We start from the raw sequence: 17,313 nt of genomic DNA, 5'->3' as shown, positions 1-17,313 counted from the left end.
CCGGCAACGGGATCGCAACCCTCGGTGTTGCTCCCGTGCCTCGCTCAGCCAGTGAGCGGGAACCAGTCTGTATGTGGGATCCGAACCCTCGGGCGGGAGCGCCGCCGCACTTCCCAAGCGGAGCACTATCCAGTGCGCCACCGAGCCGGCCCCTCTCAGAATATTCTAAAAGCAAGAACACAACACTGCTTTCCTGTACTGAGCTTTCAAAACCACAAACAGAGGCAGCATACTGTTCAAGTTCACCTACATGAAACACAAAGAACATCTGTTATACATCTGGGTCTCTGCAAGCCCCAGGGCATCCGAGACAAGCTGTGTCAGCTGCCTCGATGCCAGTTCCAAAAATAAACCATGTCCTCTTGTTACTTATTAAAAATATTGAAGCTCAGGTATGTGGAGGAAATGGCTAACAGCCATTGCTCCCCCGAGAACTGGTGCCAATTCCAAATTCAAATCAAGAAAGCACTTCCCACTCCAGTCAGAATCCTAATTTTGGCAGCTGGCAGGGGATCTGAACCCTTGACCTTGGTGTATAAGGCTGCACACTAACCAACTGAGCTAACCAGCCAGCCCTTGCTGTTCAGAACTCTAATTTAAAAAGCACTTCTACCTGTGGGATATTTTTCCTTTGACTTTTTTGTATGTTACCTGTTTTGCATTAACATACAATAAAATTGACATTTTCTTATTGTATGTATCTGTGAATTTTAACACGTACAGATTCATGTAACCATCTCCACAACGAGGCTACAGAATAGTTTCATCACCTCAAACTCCCTCATACTACTCCTCTGTAGACACCCCTTCCCCACGTCCTGGCAACCAGTGGACTGTCCATCTCTATAATTTTCCTGTGACCTGTTAGCAAAGACTCAAAATTTTTAATTAATGATAAAAATTCCTCAAAGAAATTTTATTAACGGAAATAGTTTACACACATACTATTTACTTGTCTTAAGTTAAAGAAGTCACTTTAGTGACCTCTAGTGGAAAGAAAGAAACTTGGTAATGTACCCAACTTGTGCCACAGGTTAATTCCTCATGGGACTAATTAAAATGAGATTTTTATGGATAAAATTTTTGTTTCCCTTAATCTAAATCATCATTCTTCAACTCTCAAGCTTGATTACAAGAGGCTCTCTCAAACATAACCTGTAATCAAATCTCCTCCCTTTGCCGTACTATCCAGTAGTTAAAAAACTTTTAAATGTCCCATCATGCAAAGGCACTTTGTATTTAACTGAGATAATCATCTCCTAATTTGTCTACCATGTCTACATTTCATCAAGCGTAATGAGCTGATCCTCAAGCATTATACAGAGAAAGAGAGCTGCACATTCACCCCCAACCGCCACCCCCATTTTGTTAGCTAAAACTGAAAAGACCTCCAGGGTCCAGAAAACTGTGGGGAAGGGACACTCCTCTGGACTGATACCATACACCTGTTGTAATTAATCAGTCACTGTGTGTTTACCAGAAGCAAAATTTGCTGCTCACAGTACAGTAAGAACCTAAGACACTTCAGGAAATGGTGGGAAACAGAAAAATACTAGCAGGCCATTCATTGGCCCATCTGATGCCAACAAACTCACTTTACGGTGATTAAAAATTTAGTTTAGAAAAAATAAATAAAAACAATCCTACCACCACACACACTTGAACCCCACATACATACACTTACACATTAGTGTGAAGCTGGAATTCATCAGTCTTGTAGCCAACCGCAAAGTTGCTCTGGGTCACTCGGGACTTTGCGGTCTCAAAATTCATCTGGTAACCAGCCAGCCAGCCCTCATAACCCAGCACGAGAGCACCTCGGATTGAAGGCCCAGCGATGTCGAAGTCCACGTCGCAGCCCAGGTTGATGTGCTCCCGCTTGTACCCTGTCTTGATTTTGGCATTTTTTTTCCTGAAGGAAAAGAAATTGCACTAAAATCAGAACTCATGTTGGAACATCAATGCCAAGAAATGCAAAAAACATTTTTAAATCCCAGTTTAAACAGGGGGTAGGGGTGGGGGTGAAGTCTCCCTTAAGCAGCTGCTGTACCACAGTGGGCAGGACCCAAACGTTCTTCAACTGGAACCAGTCTGCAGAAATGCCATGATGAAATGAGAACACAGGCAGGAAAAGCCTGAAAAATAAGCACTAATTCTCTTTTACTATCCTTTCCATATGCTTAATGTAGCCGCCTACATAGGTATTTATTAGGTAGAGCCACCACGTAATTATAAAACAGATGTATCTTTGCTGTTTTCCAAACCTGTGGAAAAGATTTACCTTGTCATGAAGGCAGCTACCTAAACAAGTTTAAGGAGATGGTCATCTTACTTTGAGGCTCACCCACAAATACTAGATCCCTTCTAAGTGAATACAACAGTAAGATGGCTTGTAATTCTGTATTCATGAGAACCCAATGAGTACATTTCAGTACTTGGGTACTAATGTGGAACCTGGGGCTCTGCAGTCATGGGGGCCAGAAAGTCCTGCTTGGCCAGACAAGACCCCAGATCCAGGCTGATGATCCCACATTTGAGTCTATGACCAGTTCATTGCCTCCACTGCCTGTTCCTCAAGACCCAGCATCCATCTGGAAGGGTAAATGAGTAGTGACACCTACAAACATATTACCACCATGTCTTTTACCAAAAGTAAACATTGGACAACAAGATCACATCTATCAAATAAATTTGGACTATTCTCATCTGATTGTTTCTGTCATTCAGCTACAAAATGCACTCCTCCCACAGCTAACTGCATTCTCAGCAGAGACCCCAGGAGGAACCAGATCTGCTCAGAGCCCCAAGGACTACACAGCCCTGCCTACTAGCTTTATTCACATTGAGATTAAAGCTTCGTCCCCATCACCCAGAGTGGGGGCTCTAAATACCATTCCTTCCTGAAAGGAACCAGTGATCCTTGGAGAAATGGACAATTACAAGGTCCAGGGCAGGAAATGTACAAAGTGTGTCTGAAGCATCTATCAAAGCTATCAAAGATTACTGGTGTTAGGGCAAAAGGACTTCATGAGCTAACCCAAAGAGGCTCCTAAGAACTTCAAAGATGGGGCAATGTGAGCATTTAATAAGTATAATACCAACAATAGGTTCAGGCTGGAGCTGCTGAGCACACAGAGCAGGAGCTGGTAAAAGCCACAGCTGTGCCCTTCAGATGAAGTTGCATGGAGGCAGCAGGGGAGAAGAGGGCCTTGGTAGCCTCCAGGCCAGCAAGACTACTAATAGGGTTCCTGTGGGCCCACATAGGAGCAAGGAGCCACAACAACTGAAAAAAAAGAGCCACTCAGAGGCTGGTGAGTCATCACAAGGGACTGGCATACAGCCCATCCCATGGGAAGTGTTTGCAGCATGGGCAGTGGGGGAGACGGGCCCACTGGGAGAACACTGGAACACAGCAAGGACAGCTGATCTGTCCCCTAATCAGCATAGGACCACTCAGAGGAGACTGTTCAGTAATATAGAATTGCATGGGGTTCAGTTTGATTAAAAGACTCAGGCCCAGACCAGTGTTTCTACACAACCCAAGTACACTGGATTTCACTAAACCCAGAAGTCCTATAAAGTCAACCATTAAAACCTGAGCTGCACAAAAAGACTTCGCCAGGGAATCAGCAGCAAAGCAGCAATTTAGCTCAACCACAGAGCTCAAGTACTTCCCCACAGGAAGCCCCCCCACTTTAGAAGTAAGCAAAGGACAATAAATTAGTTCCAGTGCAGAGTTTAAGTAGTGAGAACAGCAAATAACCTAACACAGAACTGAAAGAAAAAACAGTACCTACAACCAGAGACAAAGTTTGATATTAACTAGTAAAGGTCTCATTTCACCATAGAACACCTATAACACCTAGAAGGACTGGAAGTCCCCTGGGCTACCAAGCCAGAAAGGGGGGACAACCAGGCATACCACCAGTGCCACAGGGCCCACCCCAGGTCCTGAGGCACGGATCCAGGGACCAGACCCTTTGCCCACAACCAGACACACCGCCAGTGCTATGGGGCCTACCTGGGGCCCTGAGGCACAGAGCCTGCCCAGGGTCCTGAGGCATGGATCTGGGGATCAGACCCTCCACCCACAACCAGGCACAGTGCCATCGCCACCACCAACTAGGTAACGAGCATGCCAAAAACATCACCTCCATGTGGGTGGCCCACTACAGCCACCATAATAACCATGGCTGCCACAAAAGTAGCTAGATGCCACAACCACCGTGCAGATGCTCTGCCAGCCACTGGAGTGCATTGATACAAGGAGAGTCACCAGCAGAGACCAAAGAAAAGAAGAGGATGTCTCTCTCCACAAAGCTCATTCCAGAGTGACAGAAGAAGCATCTGCTCTACGATAATATTGGGGGACCTCATCACACCTCTCAACACTGGACAGACCATCTAGGCAACAAATCAACAGAGTAACCATTATTCTTTCAGAAGGAGAGAAGAAATCTAGGGTTAACAGTGGTAGGAGGGGGGAGAGGGAGAGATTGGACAAGGGGCATAAAGAATAATTAAGATTCATAACAATATATATGCTAGTAATATTGATTTGATCAACATACATCAATGCTGAACCCCAAAAATAAGTATAATCAATTATGATTCAATAAAAATTTTTTTAAAAAAAGAAAAAAAACAATAGGTTGAAATATACCAAATATGTTTAATCTTTAAATTCATAACAACACTCAAAAAAGAAATCAAAATTGGGGCCGGCCCGGTGGCGCACTGGATAGTGCGCCGCTTGGGAAGCGCGGCGGCGCTCCCGTCCGAGGGTTCGGATCCCGTCTCTCTCCACAAAGCTCATTCCAGAGTGACAGAAGAAGCATCTGCTCTACGATAATATTGGGGGACCTCATCACACCTCTCAACACTGGACAGACCATCTAGGCAACAAATCAACAGAGTAACCATTATTCTTTCAGAAGGAGAGAAGAAATCTAGGGTTAACAGTGGTAGGAGGGGGGAGAGGGAGAGATTGGACAAGGGGCATAAAGAATAATTAAGATTCATAACAATATATATGCTAGTAATATTGATTTGATCAACATACATCAATGCTGAACCCCAAAAATAAGTATAATCAATTATGATTCAATAAAAATTTTTTTAAAAAAAGAAAAAAAACAATAGGTTGAAATATACCAAATATGTTTAATCTTTAAATTCATAACAACACTCAAAAAAGAAATCAAAATTGGGGCCGGCCCGGTGGCGCACTGGATAGTGCGCCGCTTGGGAAGCGCGGCGGCGCTCCCGCCCGAGGGTTCGGATCCCACATACAGACCGGTTCCCGCTCACTGGCTGAGTGAGGCGCGGGAGCAACACCGAGGGTTGCGATCCCGTTGCCGGTCCCCGGTCCGGTACGGGGGCAACACTGAGGGTTGCAATCCGTTGCCGGACACGGAAAAAGACAAAAGACAAAAAAAAAAAAAAAGAAATCAAATATTTATTCCACCTTTCCTATACTAACTATACTTCAAAGTAACCAAATAGTGGATGAAAAATTTCTTTCCATTGAAATATTACAGCTAATAAATGAAGAAGAAATTATAAAAGTGGAATTACGCCACAGGAAGCAAACTGGGTCCTAAGCCAGGGCAGCGGGGGGCCAAGGGCCTCAGCCACACCCCCCAACATCCAGACAAGCCCAATGATGACCCAGCTGCTGCTGGAAGCCCCCTGGTCTCCCCTGCCTGAATGGGAGGTTGGGGGGACAGCCATGGGCCTCGATCACACTCCCCCTTCTCTTCTCACTTCCCACCTTATTTCCCCTCCCCCTTCCCTTCTCCTTCTCCACACCAACTACTCTGCAACAACATCTTAGAATCAGACATGGGACCGAGGAAGCCAAACCCAGCTGCAACTAAGCAAGCTGCTGCCACAGCCCTGGGACCCAACAGGGCCCGGAGGCGTGGAGCCAGGGAAGCTGATCCCAGCCACAACCAGGTAAAGAATACACCAAAAACACCATTTTCACACGAGTAGCCCTCCACAGCCACTGCACTTGCCATGGCTGCTACAAAAGCAGCTAGTCTCTATAGCAGTGGTCATGTCCACCATGCAGATGGCACACCAGACTCTCAACTTCATTGACACAAGGAGATGCATCAGCAGAGACCAAAAAAAAAGAAGAGGTCCTCTCTCTCCACAAAGCACACTCCAGAGTAATAGAAGCATCTGATTTACGATAATAGGGGAGGACTTGATCACACCTGTCTCAGTACCAGACAGATCATCTAGGCAACAAACCAAGAGAGGAATAATTAATCTATCAGATGGAGAGAACAAATCTATGGTTATTAGAGGAGTGAGGGGGAGAGGGAAAAGGAGAGATTGGATAAGGGGCATAAAGAATAAGTATGATTTGTAACAATGAATATGCTAATAAAATAAATATACTTTTATTAAAGGCAAAATAAATAAATAAATGAATAAAAGTGGAATCACCATTTTGTAATCCCTAATGAGTCACTGGATCACAAATGGCATTGACATCATACAGAGAGAAAACCAGGTCTTACATGTGCATTGCACTGGAAACATACAGCACCACCTACATTTCAGCCCCCCACTCCATAACAGAATCTAAATGTCATGAAGTCTATAGACTTACCAATTCACAGAGAACATGGGGAATAAAGTTAAACATTCCATGTTCTCTATGAGATAAGAATTTTAGAGGTCATAGTTGAAAATAAAGTCAACAACCTTCCTATGTGACAATGAAATTTGCATATTGGGACCTCAATTTTGTTCAAGTTGCATCTGTACATTTTGGCAAACTTTGAAGGGAAGGACTAGCAACCAAATTCTCTCTCAATAAGAAAAATTCAAAATAAGCCAATTTGGGTCCGCCTACTCTTTATGGGAAGGAGCCTGGGTTTTGGCCAAGTATCCAATTGGCACTAAGCTGAATGGGGTGACTGATGATGAGACAGCTGTTGAGTGGCTGACATTTAGAAAGAGAGGAGACCAAGAAATATAAAAATTGGGCATCTTATAACCACCAGATAAAAAGCTGCTGCTGACCACAAAGTCTGATGCCTGGGGCAGGGCCTCTGACCAGTGGCATGCACCACCGCACCAGTTTACACGGCGCCTCCACCCACTGTCTTGGATTCTGGCCAGGAGCCCAAGATCCCCAAGAGAAGGGGCAGTGCCAGGGCAGTGGCTCAGGCTTTTCTCCAGGTTTCTGCTTTTCCTAAAGCAGCATGCCACATCTGTGGAGCCTAATCCTCTTATTAGGATTTTTTAAAGCTATCTAAACAGTGGTGTTAATTTGACAAGCACCTGAGAGAGACATAACTCTGATTTGTGGTTGACAAGCGGGCTCTATCTGTGGTACACACTCAATGGGCATGAGGTCTGCAGCCTCATGAAAATGTGTTCTACACTCAGCTCCTTCCAGGAGACAGGTGTGTTTCCCAGGCTGCATCCCTCAGTCACTTTGGAAAGCTAGTTTTCATTTCCAATCTCCACTGAGAGTCATCAAAACTTTCCTCAAATACCCAATAGCAATATGTACACCTAGGACTCACAATCATAGTTTCTAAACACCATTCCACAGTATAAGGAACCAGGGCTCCTTGCAGAAATGACTGATGACAGCACTGGGGAAGAACAAGTGTAAGATGAGCCTGGTACATCTTCTGAAACCAGAAACAAAGACACGCTCCACAAAATGATAGGGGCTTATCAAAAGCATACAAGATGTCAACTTCAAGGAGCTCCCAACAACCATATCTGGGACAATTTGAGTAACAAAATAAATGATAGTAATGGATTACAACCCATAGAATAAATAAATGTCCACCAATCCATTCTAGTATAAATAAGTCAGATTAAATTAATAGATGAGAAAGAAGGGACAGCTCTTCCTTACAGCAGAATCCCAATTAATAACTGAAGGAATGATGGAAACAGAAAATCGCCGTTCACCAAACACAATTATTGCAGGGCAGAATCACCAATGGATGCTACCATTTGTGAGCCAGAGTATGAGAAATAGAATATTTCTGTAGTCTCAAAGAATTTCCCCACAAGATACTTACTGATTACAAAGAGAAAAATAGTAGTTTTACAGCAAAGAGACCTGGCGGACACCACTTTAACCGAGTCATCAAAGTTAACATCACCAATAATGAGGCAGATTGACACATTCTTCCTGATATCATCACTGATAAGGACACAACACAACTTCACTTCTATGGCTGCCAAAAATACACAACCTGAATTTAATCACGAGGAAACATCAAACAAAGCAAAATTTAAGAACACTCTTGCGGGGGGTGGAGGGTGTGGGGACAGCTGGCTGGTTCAGGAATCCAAACCCATGACTTTGGTGTTATACAGCTGCACTCTAATCAACTGAGCTAACTGGACAGTCATGTAAAATTTTAAAACATTTTACAAAATAAGTGGCCACCCTTCTTTGAAAATGTCAAGGTCATGGAAGACAGAGAAAGATTGAGACTATGTCCCAGATTAGAGGAAATAAAGGAGACTTGACAACTAAAGGTAATGTAGGATACTGAACTGAATCAGGGACCAGAAACAAGACATCAGAGGGACAATATATCAGTTAACAGTACATCAATTTGCCAGCTCTGATAAATATAGTACAGTCACATAAGATGTTAACATTAAGAGAAGATGGTAAAGAATGTAAGGGATCTCTACATACTATTTGTACCACATTTTTATAAGTATAAAATTATTTTAAAATAAAAAGTTAAATTTTTCATACACAACCTGAATTTAATCACGAGGAAACATCAAACAAAGCAAAATTTAAGAACACTCTTGGGGGAGGTGGGGGGCGTGGGGACAGCTGGCTGGTACAGGAATCCAAACCCATGACTTTGGTGTTATACAGCTGCACTCTAATCAACTGAGCTAACTGGACAGTCATGTAAAATTTTAAAACATTTTACAAAATAAGTGGCCACCCTTCTTTGAAAATGTCAAGGTCATGGAAGACAGAGAAAGATTGAGACTATGTCCCAGATTAGAGGAAATAAAGGAGACTTGACAACTAAAGGTAATGTAGGATACTGAACTGAATCAGGGACCAGAAACAAGACATCAAAGGGACAATATATCAGTTAACAGTAAATCAATTTGCCAGCTCTGATAAATATAGTACAGTCACATAAGATGTTAACATTAAGGGAAGATGGTAAAGAATATAAGGGATCTCTACATAACTATTTGTACCACATTTTTATAAGTATAAAATTATTTTAAAATAAAAAGTTAAATTTTTCAAAAAGCTTCCCTGTGTATATTACTGCAGGGCCTGGAGACTTCTCTGCAAACCTCCCAAACATAATGGGAAATCCCTTACAAACTCCAAAGTGTGCCATCTCAGGGCAGCTAGCAAAGTCCCAGGCAGCAAATTTAAGCATGTGGGCACATCCTCCAGCCTCTCAACCCATCAGAGGGTCTCTCTGGATAACTTCTCACTGACATCATGGCAGGGTGCCACGGGGAAGTGGACAAGCAAGAAGGCAACACTCCTGGCAGCAGAAACTACAGCAGAGAGGACAAGAGTAAATCAGCCCCTGGTCAATGGTCTTCAGATCACCCATAACCAAGTTATAAAAGGAGAGTATCTCCAGAGGGCAGGAGCCCTGGCTGCACAGTTGCTTGTGCTCAGCCCACACCCAACACAGGGTCTGGACTTAGCAGATCCACCCTCTAATAAACATTTGTTGAAAGGGAAAAAAGGAAGGAGGGAAAGAGGAAAATAATATGGAATGGCAATATGGCATATAATAATGCGCTGCACAGTTGCTTGTGCTCAGCCCACACCCAACACAGGGTCTGGACTTAGCAGATCCACCCTCTAATAAACATTTGTTGAAAGCGAAAAAAGGAAGGAGGGAAAGAGGAAAATAATATGGAATGGCAATATGGCATATAATAATGCCATTAAACTGCACACTTAAAGATGGTTGAAAAAGTAAATTTTATATGTGTATTTTACCACAATCTAAAAAAAACTAAAAAATTAAAAACTAAAATTCAGTACATACTCTTGATCCCATCATCAGTGCACAAAACAACCTTCCCCAGGTTTAGGAGACCCACCATCCTGAGTGGAAAAAATTAAGAGTGTACTTTAGAAGAGAATAATTCCTTCTAGCCATTTTTGAAAAGCACCCAGGAGCTGAGGCAGACCAACATGCTGTCCTGCCTCCTGATGTGTCAACAACCAACAAGCCTCACCTGTTTCTGACCAGATGACCTGAACACAAAGCATAGCCTCAGGAGCCATCTTGCAGCTAAGCCCACGTGGTCTCAGTGTCTCTAAGCAGGAAGCTGAGAGAAAGGCCCTCCACACTGAAAACTGGGACTGGCAACAGTGACCAGTTAGCACCTGCTTCCAAATGACACCTGCTTCCCCTCAGCCTTGGCCACTTACGTTACCAGCTGCCTAACTCACGTGAAACAGAGCATTACTGGAGCAGCAATCCTGCAGCCTCCATGGCTGAGGCCAGGTGAACACTAACAGACAGCGCAGAATCTTATAATAAAATGCTGCTAAACACTGGTCCAAATCCTCCATTAGAAAGGAAGCTCCTTGGGAGGTAGCAACTATGACCTAGGCACCCTTCCAACTCCAGATGGACACAGGACCAAGCACAGAAGGCACTCCAATAATTTTTGTTATTCCCGAATTAAGGAGTGCTTGTTACAGCACAGTCCATTATGGATTGGATGTACATGTGTCCTGAGACTGAATCAAAACCAAAGAACTTGAATCTCCAGGTCTCGGAGGTCACCCTTTTAGGTGATGTCTGTCCCAAAACCCTTTGTCGCAAAGGGCTTCCACTGCCTGCAATATCACAGAATGTCCTTGTGAAGAAAACAGATGAGAATCTTACCCAGTGTTAGGTGAGAAGGATGAATCAAAGGTCAGCTTCAATCCACGTGCAAGCTGAACAAAAAAGAAATTTACCAGTAGGTTTAATCACAAGGCAGGCCAGCAGATGTGAATTAATAAAACTGTGTCTTTTCACAGGCAGCCAATACCTGATCTTCCACAGTAATCTCAGTGCCTAGTGTGTTATCAGTGTTCCATTTCTCCGTAAACGTCAGGCCGTATTCCGTCCATCTGTACTTGGTTTCCAGACTGCCTGTTACTTTGGTGGTCTCAGTGTTGGCTGAGCCTGAGCTTGTGAATTCCTTGAAACAAGAGAGAGTCACAGCCTATATCCCGGCACTCACCCCACCCCTGAACAGACTGTGCTTGCCTTTGTGCAGGAGGTGAGGCCCTGAACGTGTGGGGGCAAAAGTTAACTCTACAATTCAATTAAATATTTAAAGTATTAAATACTTTAAAGGATCCTCATACTTAAAGGAATCTTATGGTGAATTCTTTGTCAGGATACAGCTTCCTGCCTCCCCTATAACTCTTTAGTCTGGACAAGAAGGCACACCCCTTCCATCCTGCCTCCAGCCTGGTACAGAGAAAAAGAAATGAGCTAAAAAGCCGATGGAGCAGTAATTCAAACCTGAAACACCTTCCTTCCAACAATCACTGCATGCACAATCTAAGAGAGACTACTAAGTTTTTTTTAGTATGTATGTGGCTTTGAACACAGGTCAATTTTAAAATAAACACAAGGAAAACTAAAACTGAGGCCTGTCCCAATTATCTTGTAAATATTAACAGCTACTGAATTGGGGACCTGATGGCATGGTTTCCCTGACCACCCATCATGCAGAAAATACAGTAAATGTAACAACCACAAACTGCCACAATCCAAAAAGGTATCTTCTTTTGGCTTTGCCAGCCAGGACATGGCAGCTATTTATTTGTTAATCAAAACTAAATACCCATGTTCCACGTAAGCTGCATAACTTACCAATCCATTCTCTGATTTTGTTTTCAAATCAAGTTTTATTAAGCCAAATCCTACAGAAAAAAAAAAAAAAGACACAGTTAATTGGTTAAATAACTAACTTGAGAACAGCACCCCTGCCTCCCTTGTGACTGTTTCAAAATGCTCTTCAAAAGGAAGCACATTCCAGCCATGAGGGCTGAGGGCGCCCTGTCTCTGCTGCTGCCTGCCTATGTGTGGAGCTCAGCTGCCATGGAACAGTGTCAGACAGAACAGGCACAGGCCCCACCTGGGCCCCACCTGGGCCCCACCTGCGCTTACAGGGTCTGAGAAGAAGAAGCCTGACAGCTGGCAGAGACACAGTCATCAGGCTTCGTGGGCATGTGCCTGAGGACAGACTAAATTTAGAAGCTGCGCTCCACTGCAGCAGCACCCACAGAACCGCTCCACACTTGGAAGAGAAAATGAGAATGTCCTCTTGTCCCACTGCTGATGGCAATTTACAAGCCAGCCCCTACTCGGGGCATGACCCAAACTGCTTCACTAGCAACAGAAAAGCTTATCTCTTTTTCCCCTAACATGAAATTTCTGAACAGCTGAGTGATCTAGGCCTCTCAAACTGTCATGGGTAAAATCCCAAACATACTAACCCAGTCTGTGAGCTGGAAGCCCCCCACCCCACCCCTGCAACACTCACCATAGCCCTTGGTGAAGACATCTCTGGCAGATTTACCAAGATCGACATATGTGGGAGGCACAGCCATCTTCTGCTACAATAAAAGAACAAACACACTGGCAATTATGGAAATTAATTTTCCATCAATAAAAATTATTAGATATAATTAGCAACCAATAAAAACCATCCAGCACCAAAAGTTCCAGGTACCTTATCCTCCCAGGTGTAGGCAGAGAAGCCAGTGCTGTCTTGTGCTTCTTTCTGTGGCCAGGGCTTGAGACACCCACTAAGTCTTTGTTGATAGAGAACCAGCCTGACATTAACTTCTTTTGCTCAGCATCCCCAGGACTGAGCACAGGCCCAGAACATAGCAGGAGTCAGTAAATATTTACTGAATGAATTAACTGTCAAAGACACATTCCCATGAGCCCTCTACTTTACTAAATTGCAGACTCTTGCCAATTAAACATATCTTCTTACAAAATGTCGCCTGCTAGTGCATCAAATGCACTGAATAGGAATCAGAACTTTTCATGGCAACATACTTTCCATATGACTCTGATTTCATTCATTCAACAAATACTTATGAAATACCTACTATGTGCCAAAATGGGCCCAACTTTTCACAAACCTTTTGTACAGAAAAATTTTTTTGCACAGAAAATACAGTAACTCTTCACATGGAAAGAAATCCAACCACATCCTCCAAAAAAATTCAACTTAAAGAAACATTTATTAAGTTCCAGTGTGACTTTATTTTTAAAACCAACTGTCCAAGTACTACTTGAGATTGTTGCCGATCACTAAGTCGGCCAACAAACATTTATTAAGCACCTCAAGGTTCTTAATAAATAAGGTTCAAGGAAGGAGAGTAACTCAATTAATCCTTGCCATAAGGATGACACTGCACCCCTGGAAGGCTTTGCTTTGAAATGCTGTGTGCACAGAATTGAAGTCCTAATCCAGGACAACAGATGCTATGTGCTCCACCCAGGAGGAGAGGGTGTCAAGCATGAGAAAGAACCATCCCCCTGTACCTTCTCTATCCCCAGAATCATTAGTCTCAATTAACCCGAAGGATGGTTCCGTTAATTTTTGAAATACAGTATACCTAAATTACCAAACTGAATCTGCATACGACCCATTCGAAGTAACATATATATGTGCTCACACAAACACATTTAAGGCATGTACCTGGCAAGTGCGGGCCCACTGAAAAGTGGTTCAAGTGATCCCAGGGAACAATATCACAACTGGAAGTTGCATTCCTGATTAAGACCTTAACTTCAAACACACTGCAGGGAGCCCACCAAACCACTGAGTACCTCATAAAAGACACAACTATAAAACTCCACAAATTTAAATTGTGAAACTGTCATCAGAGTCCTACTGAACCTTTTTCAGATGCTTTGCTACTTTTGCCACAGCAGAGAAGAGCAGTGAGCTGTTTACTCTGTCCTATTTTTGTTGCTTGCTCTTGTTATTTCTTGCACATGATCGGGCTGGAACCATGGGCACCTCAGCCCATATTAGCGTCAGGACACAGAGAAGAGCCTGGAGACTCCCCTCTTCCCATTTGTTCCTTCCTCCCAAATTAACCCTGTAGGCACACCCACCCCAGGGGCAGACCAGGTCCTGAAGAAATATCCCCTGCCAAACGGGACATGCCTCAGCCACAGATGGGCCTGGCTCCTTCTGAAGAGAAACCAACACGAAACAACCTGGATTGAAAGCTGGAGTAATGCAGCCCCAAGCAGACTTGCAGCACATCACAGCCAAGGGCCATTCTCTATCCCTGCCAGACTTAAGCCATCAGTGGGCCCCCTCCCCAGCTGGGACACCAACAGCATGAGGGCAAGAGGAGGAGCAGTCCAGTGGCAATATTTCTGGGTCAGCTAAGACCTCCCTGGATCTCAGGAGTCAGGGCCTTCCCTGCTCCTCTCCTCTGGCCCCACAGGAGAAATGTTCCAGGACCCGTCTCCCAGACACAGTAGCCTTCACATCTGGACTGGTCTGTCCCTCTGGGAACTCTGGGTCAGCTAAGACCTCCCTGGATCTCAGGAGTCAGGGCCTTCCCTGCTCCTCTCCTCTGGCCCCACAGGAGAAATGCTCCAGGACCCGTCTCCCAGACACAGTAGCCTTCACATCTGGACTGGTCTGTCCCTCTGGGAAAAGACAGAACACTCATCATTTAATGTTTCCCAAATGCCGTCTCTCATCACTAATCCCCAAAACCCAACAAGCAAAGCCACCTGTCAAAAACACTCCACCCATAGCCAACATCAGTCTAATGTATGAGGCCACTAAGGAGATTACTATCCAAAGACAAGGGAGTCAGAGGGCAGAACTCAGAAAAGCAGCAGGAGCCCGCCTGGGGTCTTGAGGAGCTCAGATGAGGCCGGGGGCCACAGGCTCTCTTCCTTCATTTATTCGGCATTTAAGTGGTTAACCAAAACACATCTTCCAGTGCCAATACTTCATTCTAACCTTTCCAAATGCCCGCTTTCCCCCTCTCCTTAAGGACACAGACAATGGAGCATAAGCTGCCCAGTTATGGGCCCCCGGGTATGCGTGCTCCACACTCAGGTGTGTGTCCCCAGCACAGGAACCACTGGCTGAACAGAGTCAAATCTGCTCTGGACCTGAGGTAATACTACTACGGAGAGCAAAAGGCTAGCTCACCCTTCACTAAAGGTCCCCAACTGCTGTGTACTTACAGCTTCCCCTCCTGCTTTTTATGCACCTCCCGCCCCGTCCCCTGCTGCATTTACCTGACAGGACTAAGGAAAGGCCTGAGACAGCTCTGCCTCTACCCAAGAAGCTCAGCTTTCTTACAAGTGCAGACAGCACTCAGAAAGCATTTTTACACAGTTCTCAGAAAGCTTCAGAGACAATTGTGTACTAGAAGTCATGATCTGCACTATGTTTTCTCAGGTAGGCGTTAGAGGGATGCGAACTCGGTGTCTGCTTTCTCACTTAATACCATGCCAGGGCACTGACTTGGAGTTGAACCCTGGCCCTGGCCCCTGCCATGTCCTCCTCCCACCAGATCTGCTCCAAATCACACACTGTCTGTGCAGTACCGATGCACAGCTGTCTCTGCAGCACCCCACCCCCTGTGCCTTCAAAAGACTGCCTCTAGAGGCAAAGGACCGCCTCTAGAGCCTGAGCATGAAGCAGGGCAGTATGACATGGGCAAGACGGCCAGCCCAGGACAGACAGAATCAGAAGGCAGCCTAGGGAAGACAGGACTACAGCTCTCTCTGCCTGGGTGATGGCTTCAGGGCAATACCTGGGGGCTTCGTTCCCACTGGTGAGTGGGAAACAGGGATGGGCAGGGCCAGGCTGAGCAGACATGCTTGCAGTCATTGATGACTCTGAGGGCCAGTATAAGTCCTATCAGGAGACAGGAGTGCCTGGTTCCCCTCCACAGCCTGCCAGCCTACCTACCCAATATTCCCCTGGCTGACCTTGATCAAATTATGCAAGCTCCACTCCAGCTGAGGAATGAAAATCCAGCCCATACTGGAAGCTCAGAGAGGAAGGATATAGTACATCACCCAACATGGTCTGCATAGCACTTACATAACCTCCGTCTTGGGGGGACACATCCTCCTTGACTCATCAGCTGCATGGCAGTGGCAGCTGCTCTGCTCACAGTGCCCCCACTCCTCCCACACACACCCCTACCCCCAAATCACACCCTTAAACTCAAAGCACTCCAGAGCCTGTCATGCACAAATTTATCTAAAATACAGAAAAAGCTATGTGTATAAAAATGCCAAGGCCTGGCACATAGTAGGCGTTCAATGTAAATGTCTGTTTAATGAATGAATCAGCAATGAGCATCAAAATATTGTAACAGGGAAAAAATGTAGAAACATAGTATGTAACAGGGACTAAGTAAATTACAATGTAACCGGGAAGTAGGAGCTCCTTCTGCAGGGCAGCTGCAACACCACCAGGGTAGGCAGTGGAGACCCACCTCTAGCAACCTCGCCCCCCGCCCCCACCTTGGCCTAAGGAGAGCTGAACTTAGGTTGAGGAGACCAAGTCCATTAAGAAGTAAGCACTGGCTGCTTCTGACCTCAAAACCAAGAAGGAACTTTATCCTAAGGGCCACAAGGAGCCACAATCTGTATTTGGAAAGCTTACTTAACCAGCAGATTGGCAAAAATGTAAATGATAATATCCAGTGCGGGTTATGGTGTAAAAACAGTCACTACCATTCACGCCAAGTGGAAGTACTACAGGTACTCACACTTTTTGGAGGGCAATTGCTGGGCAATTAGCTTATCATTAACCCTAGGGGCAATTCCACTCCTAGGAACCCACCCCACGGTAGTATCCAAGGCGCCCAAAGATGCGTACACAAGGATGCTCACTGCAGCATTATTTGTAACACAAACCCCAGAAGCAACCTAAATGTCCATCAACAGGGAAACGAATGAATGAAAGTTAAGGTACTAACAAAGTAAGGAGTACCACACGGTAATCAAAAAGAATGAGATGGATTTATGTGGTGGCATAGAAAACTATTTATCATACAGTTAAATGAAAAAAGCAAGTCAAAGAAAATTTGTAATTCCATGTAACTAGAGGAAAACCTTTTTACACACACATTTTTAGATGTTTGTGAATTTGGAATGGATGGAAAAGCACGTGGAAAGATACAAGCCCATCTGTAAAATGTGGCTGCCTTGGAGCTGCTTCTGAAGAGGGAAGGAGGTTTAGGGAAGGAGTAGAATTCAAATAGGATTTTCTTTTTTTTTTTTT

The 17,313-nt window shown here is 44.6% G+C and overlaps 1 protein-coding gene across 1 annotated transcript in view; it reads right to left on the bottom strand.

Annotated features, from left to right (window-relative positions):
* VDAC1 (voltage-dependent anion channel 1) overlaps positions 1 to 12,628 on the bottom strand; it is a 23,888-nt gene extending 11,260 nt beyond the window's left edge. Inside the window, exons 1-5 of the mRNA XM_008575114.1 lie at positions 12,559 to 12,628; positions 11,886 to 11,935; positions 11,050 to 11,202; positions 10,902 to 10,954; positions 1,685 to 1,912 (exon numbers count right to left, since the gene is read on the bottom strand). Coding sequence (XP_008573336.1) covers positions 1,685 to 1,912; positions 10,902 to 10,954; positions 11,050 to 11,202; positions 11,886 to 11,935; positions 12,559 to 12,625 — 551 coding nt within the window. The 5' untranslated portion in view covers positions 12,626 to 12,628. The remainder of the gene's footprint in view (positions 1 to 1,684; positions 1,913 to 10,901; positions 10,955 to 11,049; positions 11,203 to 11,885; positions 11,936 to 12,558) is intronic.
* Positions 12,629 to 17,313: the final 4,685 nt, after the last annotated feature.

The sequence above is a fragment of the Galeopterus variegatus genome, unplaced genomic scaffold (assembly GCF_000696425.1).
Source record: "Galeopterus variegatus unplaced genomic scaffold, G_variegatus-3.0.2 Scaffold1136, whole genome shotgun sequence".
NCBI lineage: Eukaryota > Metazoa > Chordata > Mammalia > Dermoptera > Cynocephalidae > Galeopterus > Galeopterus variegatus.
Note: the sequence above shows the minus strand (reverse complement) of the source record. Positions and strands in the feature narration are given on the sequence as shown.